Source organism: Vigna umbellata, chromosome 2 (assembly GCF_029865625.1).
Source record: "Vigna umbellata cultivar VRB3 chromosome 2, Vumbellata_1.0, whole genome shotgun sequence".
In the NCBI taxonomy this organism is placed as follows: Eukaryota; Viridiplantae; Streptophyta; class Magnoliopsida; order Fabales; family Fabaceae; genus Vigna; species Vigna umbellata.
Genome location: NC_142166.1, coordinates 10,712,559 through 10,732,497, shown reverse-complemented (window position 1 = coordinate 10,732,497; position 19,939 = coordinate 10,712,559). Strand labels below are relative to the sequence as shown.

At 32.4% G+C, this 19,939-nt stretch overlaps 2 protein-coding genes across 2 annotated transcripts; both read right to left on the bottom strand.

The window, feature by feature from the left end:
- Positions 1-2,245: 2,245 nt before the first annotated feature.
- LOC124839156 (uncharacterized) lies at positions 2,246-8,350 on the bottom strand. Its single transcript, XM_088106103.1, has 10 exons — positions 8,251-8,350; positions 7,026-8,026; positions 4,281-4,365; positions 4,065-4,160; positions 3,806-3,958; positions 3,596-3,703; positions 3,350-3,469; positions 3,007-3,132; positions 2,611-2,694; positions 2,246-2,512 (listed from the first exon to the last, which is right to left on the bottom strand). The coding sequence occupies exons 2-10, from the start codon at positions 8,003-8,005 to the stop codon at positions 2,387-2,389; spliced, it is 1,878 nt and encodes a 625-aa protein (XP_087962229.1). The 5' UTR covers positions 8,006-8,026; positions 8,251-8,350; the 3' UTR covers positions 2,246-2,386.
- Positions 8,351-16,656: 8,306 nt separating this feature from the next.
- Positions 16,657-19,656, bottom strand: LOC124839147 (putative purine permease 5). Its single transcript, XM_088106102.1, has 2 exons — positions 19,342-19,656; positions 16,657-18,278 (listed from the first exon to the last, which is right to left on the bottom strand). Exons 1-2 carry the CDS (start codon positions 19,364-19,366, stop codon positions 17,188-17,190), a joined length of 1,116 nt encoding a protein of 371 aa, XP_087962228.1. The 5' UTR covers positions 19,367-19,656; the 3' UTR covers positions 16,657-17,187.
- Positions 19,657-19,939: the final 283 nt, after the last annotated feature.

The following is a 19,939-nucleotide window of genomic DNA, read 5'->3' as shown; positions in this document are numbered from 1 at the left end:
ATGCAACTAGTCTTGGGTCTAACGATCAAATGAATACTTATTTCCACTTATAAATGTGTTTTCCTATCAATTCTAATGCTTAAGGAACCATTTTGATCAACAAAACAAGTCCTAGGGGCATCAAAAGCCATTCTCGAGCGTGTTGTCAACTGGTTCGGGGCTTGGGCGCCCCTTGAGTGCCTTTGTTCCAGGGGTCTGGCGCCCGGGCGCCCCTTTGGGGCGCTCAACGCTATTCAACAACTTTTTTTTTTTAGTTTTAGGGATATCAAATTCGGGGTTCTGGGTATCGATTTTGGACGTTTCTTAGGTCGTTTTTGGGGTTTTGGAGCCTTCCACAGCTATTGGTGAGAGTTTCAAAGTTATTTTCCTTACCTAAATGTGAGTATCAAGATGCCATGAAGAAATTGTGTTATTATGCGATTTTTGATGACTTGTATGGGTGTTTCTATTTCTTTAATGTATGATCGGTAATCTCATGTATTGGTATACTATGTGAATGTAAAAGTGAATGGATATGTAAATGGTTTCAAATGATATCAATGGTTTCAAAGTTGTAAAAATGAGTTCCAAGGAGGAACTTCTTGGTGTTGGTTTCAAGTTTCATTAGTATGAATGTAAGAAGCTCAGTTCTTATGGGTTATCCTGACACTAATGATCATTCATGCTCAAGTAAAGAGTGATGAGTCATGTGGTGAGAGTAACAGGAGGTCTTAATCTAGGTGCTTCGAGTATGGCCTAAGACGCGGTACAGACTAACCTTGTGTGGTAGGTTTAATGGTTGTCAGTTGTTCCACCACACAAGTACATAACCCACTATGGTCCTAGCCCGAGAGCCTTTCTCCATCTAACAAAAGGGCATGTTGAAGGACTAACCTTATGTAGCAGTTTTGATGGTTGTCAGTTGTTCCACCACACAAAGGGCAGAACATGTTTTAGCTCGACATTCATTGTATATCTGGATAGTCAAGTCTAAGTCTGTTACATGTTTAGGATGAATGGTTTTGTTGTGTGAGGTGTAAAACATGTTGTAATGTTGTTTTATTATGATAAATTGTTTTACTACTAGCTTAGCCTTGTTTTTGTTTTTGTTTGTATATGTTTCTCTTTTACAATAATCACCTTAAATAGTGTGAGCTTAGGGAGGGGTTTTCTTTGGTCATCTCAGCATGAAGAGTAGGGTGAAACAACATCATAGATAAAATTTATTCTCAAAGTGTAGGATCTCCTTTCTCAATAATTTTAAAAAGTTTCTAGTAAGTTATCATCTATATAATGTTTTATTTTGGTAATTTTATTCTACTAAAATAGAAGGTTACACTCATCAACCAAATTTATTTTGTTTTTCAGAACACACTAAATTAATTCTGAAAATATTATTCCATAAGACACTCATTCCACGCCTATTCCGAAACACTCCAAAAATCCAGCCTGCCACATAGAAAATAAAAATTATTTTCTTTGTTATTTCTACTATAATTTTAGACAATCAAATTGAATATGAAGATAACTTTTAGGATGACAACAAACTGAATATGCACCAAAAATCAATGAAATTTGTCCGGCCAATGTAATTGAATATGAATATAACTTTAAACTATTGAATTCACATTTTAAAATGAGACCGGCCAACTCGATCCTTCATTTTGTGCCCCAAATACAAAGACAAACCTAAAGAGACCGATCAGGGCCACATTGCCACACTATTACAACCTCACAATAATAAAAAAAAGACTCAAAATGCCCGACAACTTCAATCATCACTGTCAAAGTAGAAGAGGAAGAAAAAAAAGAAAACACTACAAAAGAAAAGAAAAAATGCAGACAAAATTGTTTCAAAAAAGTTTTTCTAGAATACATCTAGTGTTTCAGAAAACTCTTTCCAAAAATACATTTCAAACAAGGATATTTCGAAAAACTCGTTCCGAAAAACATTATACAAGTTATGAAAAATTTGTTCCAAAAATCTTATTACGAAAAATTCATTCCACCATAGATTTCATATATTCCAAAAAGTTCTGTTCCAAAAAAAAATTGAAAATTCCAAGAAGCGTTGTCCGGAAAGTTTTCAAAACAAGTAATCTAGATGTCAATTTTTCAAAAGATAAAATGGTCATTTTAATTCTTTTAAACCCATTATTAGCCTGAATCCACCCAAAACTCGTTATCTGTTTTTCGATTGTTCAGGTTTAGGTCTTTTTTCTCAACCTTATCTAAAAACAAGGACAATTGCTGACCAAATACAACCTTAATCTAAAACAAACCATGCTTCAAAGTCAAAGCCAGTTTTTCCTCACAAAGTAATAGGGTGAACGGGATCAACTTCGTCATCAAACAAACAGAAGACAGGTGTACAGGATTTCAAGGGAAAATAAACAACTCTGTGCCCTCATTTAAGAAGAGTCTTCACAATTGATTTGACATTGAGTTTCTTGAGGTCAGTGTAAGACTGTCCACAGCCCACAAACATCACAGGAGCTCCAGAAATGTAAACCATGGAAAGTGCTGCTCCTACCTGAAAAAGGAAACCATATTAAAAAACAATGTTATTCACGAACATGTCATGTCAACTGAAAAACTCATACTTCCTTAAAAAAAATTGAATTCATGTACCTTATCATCAATGGTGTCAAACTTCGTGAGCAAGATCCCATCAATCAAGTTTGGGTTGGGTGATGTTGCAAGGTCTGCTAATTTCTGAGGTGCCATGAGACAGTTGAGGTTAAATATAGAGACAAAATAGAATTTAATTTTAATATTTTGTCAATATAAAGAAAAATCTTTACACAGTTAAACAATTATAAATCATAGTAACTATATAAGACAATACTTTCAATTTTCAATTATGTAGAACGATACGTCCTACAGATACGTGACATAGATCTAAGTATCAGTGCTTCATATGACAGCATAAAATATCTTTGTACTGTCATTATAGTTTAGTTAAATCATAAAGATAAGGGAAGAAAAAGCATTATCTGGGAAATATTGAGCAAATATGAACAATACCTGATTGAACTTTGAAAGCTGATCAACTGCGTCATTACCAACCAGTGCTTCTCCAACAAATAGGACAAGATCTGGATTGTTAAGGTAGATGAGTTTTGACAGTGCTCTCATAAGTGGTTCATTATCCTGAAACCAGCATCAACGGTTAGATGAACAAAAATACATTCAAATAAACAAACACCATCCCATATTAATGTATTGGAATTAAAAAGAAAAGAACATAAACAGGCATGTCAATTATTGGAGTTTCATAATATTTATATGCAAGCGATCTTCATATAAATGACCCAAAAATCTGATACAATAATCATATTCATGGCCAAGATAATAACTAAATCAGTACCTGCATACGACCAGCTGTGTCAACAAGAACCACATCCGAACCATTGTGTGAAGCTTCTTGAATTGCTTCTTTTGCAACAATGGCAGGATCTTTCTCGTAGCCCTTTTCAAATATAGGTATCTGAAACATGGAATTTGTAAGAAGACACGCATGCCTCTACTAAAGAACTTTGCCATGAACTAGGAAAATAAGAATATGAAGGTTATAGAACTACATCAATCCTTAAGCAGTAAAATTAACATAAACCTGAAGTCTCCGAGCATGGGTCCGCAGCTGTTCAACAGCTCCCGATCGAAATGTGTCACAGGCAGCCATCATGACACTGACCTTGTGCTGCAGAAGCCAATAAGCAACCTACACCGTGACACAAAATAAATCACCATTATTCAAGTAAAAAAAAGACATGCTGTATATATGGAATCACGATCGTATTGAGAAACAATATGGTTCACCCACCTTAGCTAGATTAGTAGATTTTCCAACACCATTAACACCAACAAATACAACAACATATGGTTTCCTTTGCTCTTTGGCAGCATGCACATCCCTCAGTATATCAATAGAACGTCTAGGAGTTAAAATTCGAATAAGAGCTTCTTCCATTGCCGCCTACAGTAGTATTTTTTTAGTATACTATTAGTATGAATGTTATACATGTAAGCTCATAAAGTAAAGGCAGTAACACATGTATATATGAAAGACTACAGAAACCAACATGCACTGTTGAAGATATCCTTGTAAATGAAGCCAGCTTTTTGCCTTCAAGACTTGCTGCAACTGATTCACAGAGTTTCTCAGCTATCTCCTCAGCCTAAAAGAGACATGGAATGCAAATAGTATTGGCGAACATAAAGAACCCAACAGATAACCATTAAGATATACAGAAAGAAAAGAAAAACAACTCTGTTGAATGTTGAGTAGAAACACATACCACATTCTTGGTCATGAGCCTATCCTTTAGAGCTTTCAAAGCTGGTTCTAAGTCTGACTTCTCCAAATTTGCCTTCCCTGCAATGCTGCACACGGGGATATGTGAAAATGTTCTAATTAGTTTCAGAGAAATGATGAAAATATAAGATAAAAATGTAAAAACTAAACAAGATATCTTTATCCTTGCCACTAAGCTTTGAAATCAAATAATGACATGTGGGTTTTTTTTCATGCAATAAATAGCCTCCATTAATAATAAGATGTAGAATTCCACATTTTGTTTATTTTCGTTTAAGAACATGATAGCAGGATATTAGGAACTTGATCCAAGTTTGGTCTTATGCTTAACCTCAGTAAACAAAAAGAAGGCCAGACTGGAGATAGGATAGCTTCCCTTGTTTATCCGCAATGAAACCAGATTCATCATGCAAGAGGGTAAACTTTCAAACTATTTATTTTGTTCCCCTCCTCTACCTCCATTCCTAAACTTTTGGGTAAAGTGATAGAACAATATAATTGCATTACAGTTTACAAAGTGAACTAAGAGGATCTCTTGACGATGGACGCATATAAACTACTAAATCTTCCATGACAGTGAGCTGATTATTCACCAACAAGGTTGCAATTACAGAAAATTTACAGAAGATAATTCTATTTGCAACACGATAATGCCGAAAAACTAGTAACACAATACTGCAAAAACCCATAGTAATAAGTTACAAATCATTTTTGAGGACTCCAGCATGCGAGAACTGTCAGACCTCAATAAACGCACCCAAAAACCCCTCCTGTCAGAATCATTAAAACGCACCCAAAAACCCCTTTGCGCGGACGCCAGATGTCAAGCAACGAGGATCAGAAATCAGATAGTGGAAGGCAGGTGTCGGCAGATGAGCGGACGCTCGTTTTGACGTGGGAAGAAAACTAATTTTTCTGAAAACTAATATATATGTGAAATTTTATATTTTAGTTATTCTTAAATACTAATCCCATAGTATCTTAGTATATTTATCAAGCCTCTTTTATATAAGTTTAGTACCACCTGGTCTTATACCAAGTGTTCGTCCTAAGCACGTGTTTGATCTTATACCAGACACTCGTTCTATCTCCTTAAACTAAATTTCTTATATGAGCGTTCGTTCAAGTTACTAGGGTCCGCTCACTATAGTGTTCAGTCTTTAACTGACATTCGTATTTCTTGATATTAAATATAATTAATCTAAGTTTCATAAACGCTCGGACACTCGTTCTATCTCCTTAAACTAAATTTCTTATATGAGCGTTCGTTCAAGTTACTAGGGTCCGCTCACTATAGTGTTCAGTCTTTAACTGACATTCGTATTTCTTGATACTAAATATAATTAATCTAAGTTTCATAAACGCTCGGTTATTCATGGAAACTCCTCTATGTATTATTCTTTGGGTCTCTTGGAGTGTCTGTGTCCCTTGGCATTCGGCCTAGAGTTTCAGTGCTGAGTATGGTCTTTTAGATGTTCGGTTAAAGCTTTTAAGAGTCAGTTCATCTAATTGACTCATTTTGTAAGTTACATTCGTTCTATTCGTTCTTCGCGATATTAGATTGTATTTGGTTTCTTTCTCAAACCGATGGTAAATATCTTGGTCTAAATTCATTCTGGAATTGGAGACCTCTCGGTCTCGCTCCAATTGTTCAAACTCTTTCTGAGTCAGGGTTGAACGTTCGGTAAATTGCATCCGAACGGATCCTTGTGTGAAATGGTTAAGTGAGATGATTATTAAAGAAAGATGAAGAAAATGAGTTATGGAAAGGGTGTGATTTATGGACGAGCGTTCCGGGGAGGAACGACTCATGTATGAATATTGAAATTGGTAAAGTATGACTGTGGGTATGCTAAGCTGGCTGTTCATCATGATGTTCCGTGAGTACTCGTCTTCACGTAGAGGAGGGTAGGTCATGTGTGGGAACGGCAGGAGGTCCTAATCCTTAGGGGTACTTTGGACAAATAGGGTTAACCTCGGGTGACAGCTGTTGAGGGCATCCCAGTTACTACATCACCCGGGTGCACGAACGCCTGTAGCTACACAGATTTCATACAGTCCGGACAGTCAGTCTAGTGATAGGCTTTGTATGATTCGTATGATGAAATTTATCTTGTGTGTTGGATTGTTTGAAATGTATGTGTATGTATGAATTAAATTTCATAAGTTTATCCTGTGTTTTTCTTGTGTTGTCTCGTTTTGTACATCCGTCCTTATTGTTGCAATGATCATCCGTGTGGATGTGAGCAGAAGGAGACGAGCTGCTGGAAGAGGCGCTAGAAGAAGAAAATTTGGTAGAAGTAGAAGTGAAGACCGAACAATAGAATGTTCGGTCAGTAGTTTAGTTTTCGTAGAAAGGCGGTCGTTCGATCACCTTCCCTTTTATTTATATTTGACCGTTCGGTAGTTCTTTTTGTGAATCGTTCGGTTAGACTTGTACTGCTGTATAGTTTAAATATGGTAACTCTCTCTGTAAGACCGTTCGGCCATGTGCGTACGTTTTCTTAGTGTAAGACTGAACTGGAATATCATTAAATGTAATTATTCGATTATATGGTTTATTGCTGTATTTTTGAAATGTTACAAGAACAAATCCACAGGTCAAGAGTAATATAGCCTACGTTAAACAACAGATCATTCCAGCAACATATTCAGACAACTTAAACAAAGATAAACAATAGCCCTAGGAAAGTCGAAAATATATGAAGTATACACACGATTGTCTTACCTCTGGAACATGGATGAAAACCAACCCTTGTTTTTGGCTTCAGGCTTTCTCTTGTTTCCGACATTCTCCTCCTCCTCTTCTTCCTCCTCACTTTCAGAACTAACTATCTCTTCTTTATCCATCATACTTTCACCTTGATCTGCAACCACAAAATCTATGTTCCTGTCCCCGTCCTCTGCAGAATGATCTGTAAAGTCCAATTTAGTTTCCGTAGTAGCAGCATCATCCCACACCCTATTTTTCTTTATGGCTTTTTTGTTTGGCTCTGCCTTGGAAGCCTTTGCAGCAGTATCTACCTTCTTCCCACCTTTGGTCCTAAGCTTCTGAAGCTTATGTACATCAAAAGCCCCAGCATTGGGACTTCCATTCTGTCTACCATTCACATCACTACTCAGGTTAGTATCTTTAGCAACAACAAAATTTTCATTGGAGTGTCCATTCTCAGACCTCCGTCCATTGCCACCGTCACCATCTTTCCCACCACCATCCTTCGCCACACCACCACTCTTCTTCTTATTCCCTCCCTCGAATTCCGATTTATTGTTCCCCTGCACCTGCTTCTTAGCATTCCCAGCAACAGGATTTGGACTCGACCGCTTCAAATCTTCGGCACGGGCCAAAGCCTCCATCTTTAGCTGCCTAAAGGTCTCATCAAAATCAGGGTAAGCAGTCCTTTTGGGATCATAGATCTGCGAAAACTCACGCTTCACCATAGCAAGCAGATCTTCCACATACAAGAGATGAAGAATCCGTTGGTAAACAGCCACAAACACAAGGCCAAGTTCATTGTGGAAGGTCCACTTGAGAGTGTAGGAAGCACCAGGAGCATCATAATTGTATGATGCCGCACCGGATCGCTCCTCCAAAAGACATGAACGAATCAAGGTATCTATAGGGGAACCTTTCAGAGCGTTCCCAAGTTCTTTACATGTCCAGAGGATTAACCCTCCTCTTGTAAATATCAGTAACTGCTCTAACATCCTTGATGACTTTCAATTTTCCTGTTGATCAATCAAGAGTAACAAAGAATGAATAACAAGAGGAAAAAATGGGATTTTTTTTCATGTTCTCAAAAACCTAAAATCTAAGACCGGCGAAACATAATCATGGGTAACACATGCCCGTGTTCGCTTTCGTTGTCGCGGTGATGATTATTACGTTGAACAAATCGAGAAAAAGGAAATTCGATTGAAAGAACACAGAAAAACATGGCCGTGAAAGGTACCTGTTGTTTCCCCGAGGTGAAGAAACGCGTTCTACTACAAGGATGCTAGAAAATTAAGATAGAAATAACTTGTTGAGTTTCTTTTGTTTTGTGTGTATCCATCTAATTTAATTCATTTAATATTATTTATTTATATATATATATATATATATATATATATATATATATGAATTTGAATAGGATTTAATTATTGTAATAACATTTTTAATTTTACCCTTTTTTTTTCTTTTAAGTTGATTGTTCAAATTATTTGAATAATAGATGTGTTTAATTTTTTATTAAATAATTATTAACATCTATCTTGTAATGTGTTTGTTAATGTTACCACCTTTTCTCCATTCCTTATAAATAATATTATTGGTTTAATATAATATTATAAATTTATTAAAATGATTAACGTCTATAATATTTATTTATATTTTCTTATTTTATTAATAATCTAAAATGTAATTCTTTAAATTATCAATGAGTATTTTTTAAATCATAAAACATATGTTTATATTATTTTTTGTATTTAACTGTTTTAGAAATATGATAATCTTTTACAAAAATTATGAATAAAAATATTATATTTATTCATTATTCAAATTAATAATTCCTTATATTTTCAATTAAAATAAATGAAATTAAATATATTCTTCTTTAATTAGAATAAATAAAAAGTTAAATATATTTCTATTATAACTGTGATCATTATAAAAATACTAAACAAATATATATATATATATATATATATACATATATATTAATTAAAATAGCATTTAAAATAAACATTTAAATATAGTTATATTATGTAGAATACGTGTTGGATAGAGATTAAAGTTATGTATTAAAAATTAATGGTATAAAAATATGTTTTATTGTTCATTATATAATTATCTATAAAAATTAGTTAACATTTTAAAGAATTGTAGTTTATATTATTAAAACATTAATTAAAATATAAAATTAACAATTTTAATAAAAGTAGAGTAAGATTTTTCATAAAAATAAATTTTTGGTGTTCATTCATGAATAACAAAAATTTTCATATTGTTCCTTTTTCTATATTAAATTAATTATCAAATACATATTAGTGATGATAAAAGAAAGAGAATGGATAAGTAATGATTTTTTAAGAATGAATTAAATACATTTATTACTTATCAATTTCAAAAGTCACTTTAATAAGACCGAAGTTTAATTCATTTACTCTAAAAGAATATATTAAATTCGGTCCTCAATTATTAATTTTTTAATTAATTTTATAGTATTTAGAATTGAAAACAAAGCTAAGTACGCTGACATAAATGGTAAATACAATAAATAATTACATATTAAACTAATATTCCCTTTGATGATGATATCATGTGGGTTTTGAATTTTTAATAATAGTGTTAAATAAATAAATAAAGAGTGTAATCTTTTTTGTAAATAAATAATGTAATATTAAATTTTGAATTTTAATTCAGTACTTAATTGTTTGAATTAATAATTGTTTTGGTTGAATTGGTTTGAGGATAGGTATTCCTTCTTTGCTCTGTTCTTTTTTTATTATTCAATCATCTTCGATTTGTCGATCTGCAAAATACACTCCGATGCTCAAGTCTATGTTTTATAAAGAGGTCTATATTTTATTATAATAGATCAAGCCGTCTTTACCTTATCATTCACCTTGCATTTGTAGGCTTTGCAATTGTTCAGCCCATTGAATGTCCATTAATGCAGTATAAATATACCCTGTCAATCATTCATAAATGTAATATATATGCATATGACACAATAATTACTCACATTAATTACCCATTAATGCCCTTAGTGTGCCTACCAGGCCGATTGGCACTTTCGTCCAGATGGTCGATCTACTATCCTCACGTCTTTGATCGATCGTCTCTGTTCAGTCTCTTGTCGGCGGATCCTGTATAATACATAAGCCCTCCAAGCCCAAGCGAGCTCTTTGTTGAAAGAGGTGCGTAGGGATTATTATGAGCTTTAAAAGAGGTAGTTCATGTTGTATTTAGAGAGTCTATCTTCGATGTGCTTTAAGTCTTCATTGCTCCTGTTCCGAACGGCGAACTCTAGGAGTTCTCTTTGGAACTGTTCCCTACCTAGACTGAATAGAAAATGCTAAGAGTTTTCTTTAAAACTTTTTCCTATACAAGAGATTTTCACTCCAAAAAATATGCGTTTAAATAAAATAAAGTAAACGCTTCAATATTTTATAATGAAAAGGCACTGGAACCTGACAAAGCTGAACCTGATGAGTAGTCGACTGATAGTTCTTTTTCGAACTTCCTGCGTTGAGCGGGGATTTCTGAAGTCCTTTTTCGGACTTCCCCCGAGCGGCTTAAGGCAGGAGTTATTTTTCTAACTTCCTGCGTTGAGCGGGGATTTCTGAAGCCCCTTTTCGGACTTCCCCCGAGCGGCTTGAGGCAGGAGTTATTTTTCTAACTTCCTGCGTTGAGCGGGGATTTCTGAAGCCCTTTTTCGGTGAAACCCTTTTTCGGACTTCACCCCGAACGGTGAACACGTTGTAGAGGATTGAATCTTCCTGTGCAAAATATTTTTACCTGTCAAGGTTGAACGTAGGACTGAATCTTCCTCTAGAGGATATTTTTACTCACAAAAATATGAGTTAAACAAGTATATTATATTTTATAAATTATGATGAAAAGTGGAAGCTGCCAAGGTTTGAATGTAGGACTGAAGCTTCCTATGCAGAATATTTTTACTCTGCAGGATATTTTTACTCAAAAAAAATGAGTTAAACAATTATATTATAATTTATAAATTATGATGAAAAGTGGAACTTGTCAAGGTTGAACGTAGGACTGAACCTTCCTGTGAGGATATTTTTACTCACAAATATATGAGTTAAACAAACATATTATGATTTATAAATTATAATGAAAAGTGGAACCTGTCAAGGTTGAACGTTGGACTGAACCTTCCTGTGCAGAATATTTTTACTCACATGAGTTAAACAAATATATTATAATTTATAAATTATAATGAAAGTACTTAGGACTGAACCTTCCTAAAAGTTCTCAAAACAAAAGACATGTCTTTAGAAATTATTACGGAATTTTTTACTCTTATTGCAAAACTTGATGTTGATCCGAAGTAGCGATGTCGAGACCGAGCGCGCGTCTGGTTCTTCGTGGCTTCATGGGGATGTCGCTCGGCCCCACGGTGGGCGCCAAAATGTTTTGGTTGAATTGGTCGGAGGGTAGGTCTGCCTTCTTTGCTTTGTTCTTTTCTGTCGACGTGCAGAAGACACTCCGACGCTCAAGTCAGATATGTTTCATAAAGAGGTGTATATTTTACTATAATAGATCAAGCCGTCTTTACCTTATCATTCACCTTGCATTTATAGGCTTTGCAATTGTCTAGCCCATTGAATGTCTGTTAATGCAGTATAAGTATACCTTGTCAATCATTCATAAATGTAATATATATGCATATGATACGATAATTACTCACATTAATTACCCATTAAAGCCCTTCAGTGTGCCTACCAGGCTGAATGGCACTTTCGTCCAGATGACCGATCTACTATCCTCACGTCTTTGATCGATCGTCTCTGTTCAGTCTCTTGTCGGTGGATCTTGTTTAGTACAATAATTAACAAATAATTGTGTTTAATTAATATTTGTAATCATAACATATATACATATATATATATATATATATATATATATATATATATATATATATATATATATTGGATATTTTAATTATGTGTAATAATCAGATATATAAACTTGAATATCTTAAGAGAAGGTATGTATATAAGTTTTTCAACCCAAAATTCGATTTGTTATTTTGAATTAGTGGATGGATGATTAATTTTTAATTGAGAATAAACTAATTTGATGATGTCAATTTATTACAATTAATTTATGGAAAGCTAAATCTTTAAATTTGTTTGGCAAGTTTTACGACTATTTGTTTGTATGAGTAATGATTAATCTATCACTGATGTTTGTATTTATGAATAATCATTTAGAAGAAAAAAAAATTATGCTTCTTGGTGAGGGATTTTGAAGCCATCCAAACATCATATGGTGATTGTCTTGTTGGTGACATAATATTCCATAAACTGACATTATGAAAAAGTTTTGTTTCACACAAAAATCTTAAGCAGTCATTAGTTAGACATTCATTTGTATCTAATATTGGTTTTATATATTTTTTTAAATAGTTTACCAAAATAAGTTCATTAAAACTTTCAAAATACGGAAGGCTTAGAAGAATGTGTTTTATGATTATATCTAAATATAAATAATTTTTGAACTAATAAAAAATGACGTATTTTGAATATTTTTTAAAATTAACTTATTTTTAAACTTAAACAAAATTAATATATATTATATTTTCAACTTTTCAAAATAAGAAAATTATGTATATAAAATATGATTACAATTAAAAGTTATTTTGAATAAATTTTTATAAAACTAAAGGTATTGACTCACAAAACATAGGTTTTTGAGAATCTTGAATTTGTTCTTCATAAACAATCAAATTATGTTGAGTGAGACATTCAATAACAATATCTTGTAGAAATTTTGAACTTGCTTTATCAAAAGTAATTGTATGAATCGAATATGAAAATATTATCGATTTTTCCTTTAAGATAAGGTTTTTAACCTCATTTCTTCTCCAAGTTCAATATTCTCAAAGAATGTGGCAATTCTCGTCTCAAAAGTTGTCCTTAATTTGGGATCATAGAATTTATAGGCCCTCGATCTTTCATAATAACCTATAAAGTAGTTACTCACTCTTTGGGAGTCCAATTTCTTTTCATTTGGCTTATAAGGCCTTGCTTCAGCTAGACACCCTCACACGCGAAAGTGTTTTAGACTAGGCTTTCGCCTAATCCAAACTCACAATGTGTTTTAGCAGTTGTCTTGATTGATACTCTATTTAAAATGTAAGTTGTAGTCTTTAATGCCTTTCCCCATAGTGACACTAGCAAAGTGGAATCAAAAAGCATGTTCCTTACCATATCCTTAAGAGTTCATTTCGTTTTTCAGTCACATCATTCATGTTAGGTGACCTCGTCATGTTGTACTATGAGATAATTCTACATTCCTCTAGGTACTTGATAAAAGGTTATAAACATTATTTTCCTAAAACTGTCATATTTGTCATAGTATTCACCATCATGATAAGACTTGATATTCTTAATTCCTTTATGAGTTGATTCTCAACTTTGACATTAAATTATTTGAATACGTCCAATGATTGAGATTTTTCAGGTATAAGATATATGTATGCGTATCTAGAACAATAATTTATGAATGATATAAAATATTGTTCTATCATTCCATAAAATTATCAATATGTTCAAATAACAACTCATCTAAAGATACATAATACAACATCAATATCAAATTTTTGGTAATATTAATTACTAGGAGTGTCTTGTTATAATGATCAAACATGAATAATAAAGCATGTCTAACAACAAATTCATCTTTGAATTGATTTATCATTGACCTGCAAAATTTCAAATTTTCACATGTTTACCATCACATAAGTTATGCAATTCGGTCAAACATTAGTTTTCTCTTAGATCCATTAATACTCACATAAGTACACATAAGTACACATAAGTACACATAAACACAAACATTTAACGTTGTGATTAATATCCAAAATAAATCACTTAATTCAATTCAATTAATTCATTTAAAAAATATTAAACTATCTTGATCACTTATAATAAAATAAATTGCTTATTCAATTGACATTCACGTAAAAGTGGGTTTTGATTTTTCAACCACTCAATTAGCAATCAAAGCACTTAATACACTTCAATAGGAACAATGACATTCGAAACGTGCATTACCCTAATTGAATTCCACTTGGAAAATGAAATTCAAACTCTTGCATAATTTGAACGTCGATTTCACTGAGAATCAAAATCTGATTAACGTAATAGGAGTGGTTAAAGGTTTTCAATTATAAGCATTATTAATTGCATTCAATTCACCACTGAAAAATGTTTTTCAACTCACTGCCCACGATTCCAATTAAATGTCAAATCATGCAATTAAGTACTATTCACGTAATTAAATTGATTTCTCAACACGCCACTTCGCAGACATTCATAAGGTGAAGTAAAATTAAAATCCCTAAAATCAATAGTTAGGGTTTCTTAAAATTCAGAAAAAACATAACAATGGAAAAGAATCATAATTTTAGATACCAATTGTTAGAGTATGTTTTCCATATGAAATCAGAATTACAGCACAATTAAATATAAATTCTTATAAACCATTTATCAATTTATGATGAAAATAGAATGCGTACTTAAATTTGTCATTTAAAATAATAAAATTAAAAATAATAAAGATGATGAATAATAAGTATATGATCTTTAAATATAAAACATCTTAAATTTGTTATTGGGTTTCTCTTCTCATGGGTTGAAAAGAAAAATATATTAGAATAATGTTTTCTCTCTAAAAATAAGAATTATAACTTTTATTTTCGTAACTTCTATTAGTTACGTTTAGAATTATAAATTTTTTAATTTGATAATATTTTTAATTTGGTTGGTCATCAAATTAAAATTATTGTTTACTATATCTACACAATTACTCTTGACATATATGTTTTTAGCTAACTGATATAAAAAATTATATTTACGAGAAGAAAATATATATTTATTGACGAAAAAAATAAATCCAAAAAAGAAAATTATTGATAAATTTTTTCGAAATTTAAGAATTTTAATTAAGGATAAATATTTTCATCAGTAATAAATCTATCAATAAAATCCTTTAAAAAATAAATTTTTTATTATTGACAAAAATATTAGTCGGTAAATTATCATGTTTATTATTGATAGATAATTCTATCTATAAATTTTGTGAGTAAAATATGCACCAAAGTTCTCGCATTGGATTTTTCGACCATGTCATGGTAAAAATTTGTTTGTAATTGATTTTTTTTAAAATTCATTGGTAATTTCGTCAGTAATAGACTTTTTGTTTAAACATTTGTTGATGATTTTTTTTTAACTTGTCAATAAATCAATCAGTAAATGTGTTTCTTAAAATTCATCGATAATTCTATCGTTATATCTAATGAAATATTTGTTATAAATTAATTGAAAATGGGTAAGAAGAATAATAAAAGGAGGAGGAGGGATAAGGAGGATGAGGAGAAAAATAATAAAAAAAAGATGACAACAATAATATCAAAGATGATGTTCATAGTAGTGGAGGTAAAGATGACGACAATAATGGAGGATGAAGAGGAAAAGAGAAAAAGGAAGAGGAGGAGAAGAATAAGAAACAAAGAGGAAGTAGAGGAGAAGGAATTGTAGGTGACAAACGTAATAACAATAATAACAATAATGATGAAAACGATTGAGGGAGAAGAAGAAAAGAAAAAAAAAGAAAAAAAATGAGAAAAAAGTAAGACAAATTTGTTATATTTACTTAATAATTTGTATCCATGACCAAAATTTATCAATAAATTTTTATTAGATTTTGGTTGTTGGTTTCTTATGTTAGTAAAATTTATTGATGAATATCAACAATTTTTTATAGTTAATAACTTTTATTTATCAATGAACTTTAATGATTACTAAGTAATTTTGGCCATTAAGTAATAATTTTAAGTAAATTATTTTCAAAATTGACATAATATATAGTTTTAAAATACAATAATCGTTTTGAAACCAAATCAACTTCAACTTGTAAACAAGATTAACAATTACAACTAAATTATATTTAGCCAATTTTAACAAAGCAAGACAATTGTAATAACTAAATTGTTTATTTTAACCTCAAGTAAATTGCAAATGAAATAAAACTAGAACCTAACTACTAAATATATTAAAGAATATGTATTACCCATTGTTGTCATACTTGCAAATGTTAAAGTTGTGTTCAAGTTTGGATGATAAGACGAATGTAGATAAAGAAAGAAAGCTATAACACAACATTTCGAGGAGAATAATCATAAACATAGTTGTTAATTTCTTGGAGTCATAATATGTGAAATTCATCTTTTCCTATTATTTGTAAAATAAGTGTAAATAGTAATTTTTGGTTTAAGTTTTGATGAGTGCATAAATAAATAAAAATAAAAAAGGTAAAAACACATTATACCCAAAGAAATACAAGAAGCATGTCAAAACAAGTAATTCTAGCTCATCAAAGTATCTGTCATGTTTATCTATACAATTCCTTGAATTCACTTTGATCTAATTGATCAATCAATCAAAATATTTAAAGATCTTTCACCCTCTCCACATCCTAATTACCTGTTGAGCAACCTATTATCCTACTCAGACTCCAAGTTTAAGGCACTGATATATCTATTTGTATTAAGATAGTCAATGATCATCTTACAGATTGATTATTATAGCACAATTAAAAATTAGTCACTTTTCTATAAGAAATAAAGTCGAAAAACTTAACCTATTACCTCTAACATATATAGATCAATTATGGATGATAGTATTTGGCCACCAACAACTTGATACAAGTTACACCACCATAAAACATAACCTATAAATGACAAGATAAAATCATGCAAGCCACAATAGAAAATATTGAAACCCATACTCCCTTCATACAATTTCTCACATATTTTATTATATTTTTACTGACTTGTTCACCTAAATCCCTTATCCAAGAGAATTTCCTCTTGAAGTTCTGCCCATTATTTATTCCATAAAGTCAAACACCCGATTTCAAACTCAAGAAACCCGAAGAATAGTTGCCTTTGATAGAACTCAACCATGAGACTTTCAGACTTTGGTAATAATAGGTTATGAAGAGAAAAGTCGTGCTTCATATGCGTACTTTACAACAATCACGTCCTTGGAATATCTGAAAAGAGATTGTTAAGAAATGCAATTCTCAATATACCACAGCATGAGTTACTATATACGTACTTTACAACAATCACTTCCTTCAATATCTAAGGAGAATCCTATGGACTAGAATATATAGCCACACTCTCATGATTTTTTTCCCCCACAGAACTGCCATAGATATATGAGCCAAAGCCCCAAATGGTGATCACTAGGGAGAGGATCTTGAATCCACTCATTGGATCATTCAGCAGAATAACAGCTGCAATGCTTGTTATGGGTGTTCTTACTGCGTTAAGTACACCAGCCAGCACAGTAGAACCCAAGAAAATAACAGCAGTGCCTCCCAAGACCCCCAACTGAAAAGTGATTGCACCCCAAATAAGAATAAGAACATAAGCAGCTCTACCACCTTTGAAAGTGGTAGCCTCATGTGTCATTCCCTGAAAATCACCACTCACAATTACCCCTACAGTGGTAAACAGAAAAGCAAATAGAGAAACCATGACTTGCTGTTCCAAAACCACGATGAAGGATCTTCTTCCCAATAACCTCACAAAGACCAGCTCTGAGAGGGCAAAAATAAGCCCATGAAGAGCAGATCCCATAACATCCCATACAAATCCCATGATGTATTCACTGTCACTGATATTGGGATATTTGTCTGAACTTGAGTCCAAGGCAATGATGGTCAATGCAGCAGTTATGATAAAAACAGCATTTACTATTGAAGCATTCACTTTGTTCTTCACAAGAAAATATCCAAATAGTGCAGAAAACACAAGGGATGATGATGCCACGAGTGAGGCAGTAGATGCAGGGAGGTAAGCATAGGCGTAAGCATACATGAGGTTGTCAGCAGCACTTAAGAAACCCAAAATGATATAAGCCAGAGTGAGTTTCAGGTTCAGAGGGGTAGGAAAGGTTTTACTGATAAAGTATGTAGGAAACAGTATTAAGGCAGTTAGGGGCCATCCAGCAACAGCCACCCAAGATATGATCCACTTGCTCTGCCCACCGTTGTCATAGTAAACACGAGACACAATGCTGGACGCAGGAAACGCCACAAGCATTGCCAAGATGCCAAGAACAAGAAAAATCCAATAATGGATTGGCTTTCTTTTGTAAGCTTCAGTGGCCAAGGTAGTAAATTTGGAAATCTGAGCCCGGAGTGAATCTGAGGGAATCGATGCTTCAGCCTCCATACTTTCTACACCATCACACAAAATAACTCAGAAAGATTGAAGTTTGTATTGTTATTTGCAAAGTGGTCTAAATGAATTTTTTTGTCAGACTGAGTTTGCAAAAACAGTAATCATTTTACTCTCATTTCAAATTAAGTTTCAAGACATAACTCAAGCAAAACTCAGTTTGCAGTTGGACCTAAGTAAAAATCAAACATAGACTGATTGCTCTTGGAACATCATCTGGATAAAAAAGGAAAATCTGAGATACTTTTTTTCTTTTGCTGTACTGGTGATAACCAAAATCAATCAACAACGGCTTTAAGTTTAAGTTATCATATTCTACAAATTTTTAATATCATATAGAGACAGAATTTCATCCATGGAACAATCAGTAGAATAACTAAATGAGATAATTAATAATTCAAGTATAGATTGGGAAATATAACGTTTTTTAATCGTACTTTATCAATATTTCAGCCCAACACCGATGCATTTAACAATCAACCAAAAGTAGCATGCACTTTCCCTGTTCATCCTTTATATTACAACCAAATCAGCATAAGATTTTTTTTCTTCTTTTTTCTAATCCTTTTTGACTTGTAGCAATCAATATATTGACTGAAAAAAATCATAGAAGCAAATTATATTCCACATTTTGTAATTGCCTGGGATAATCAAGCTAGTATTAAAATAAAACGAAGGAAAATCTAAAACCATATTGATAAGAAATTTCAAGATTGAGCCAGCAGGGCATACTGATTGGTTGGGCATTGCTTCCCATCCCACCAAATTTAACTTTATCAATTTCACTAATTTCGCGTTTAAGTTAAAAATGATATAAAACCTAACATCGTTGCTCTCAAGAAAATACTAAATTCCAGACAGAAAAATTCCGGAAAAAACAGAACAAAAATCCTTCAATACCAGTACCAGGGTCCGCACTAAAACTCTAATTTCTCCAACATTACGCAGACAATAAAGGCAAACATAGGAAAATTAAAACAATTTTCTTGTTTTTTTAAAACTTCTCAACTCACTGTAATGAATTCAAAAAGTCAAATTAAAGAGAAATTGGAGACAACAAACCAGGTGCAAGCAGTGGCATTGACATTCCGACACTGTTCCTCGGATCTCCTTAAAAAACAGGGGCAAAAAACGAGAAAGATAAAGGCACGTGTAGTGTAGTCAATGTGCGCGTCAGTCTTCCATTAAAGAAATTATAAAAACTCCAATGTCGGCCTAATGATTTTGACTCTGTGAAGTGCTGACTTTTCCACCAGCGTTCTGAACCGTTAGATAAATCTTAGGGTTATCCAAAAGGGTTTCGCCAGACAGAAGTGATAGATTCGTTAGGCTTGAGAGTGTGTTGGAGAAATTTCAGAGATCCTAAACGCGATTCTTGTAAAAAGCATCTTTTCAGGAAGATGTTTATTCACATACTGGTTAAATATAATAACAATAAATAAATAAATTATAAAAAATTAAAATGAAATGTTTTCAATGTTTATTCCGTTAAATATAATAACAATAAATAAATAAATTATAAAAAAAATTAGAATGAAATGTGAGTGGGTAAATACCAGCCACATCTTAACTAACACCAAGTCCATAGCCTATCTTTGAAATTAGAATTAGGGTTATTGATGATTAATCATTGCCAATTACATACTACTTACAAATAAAT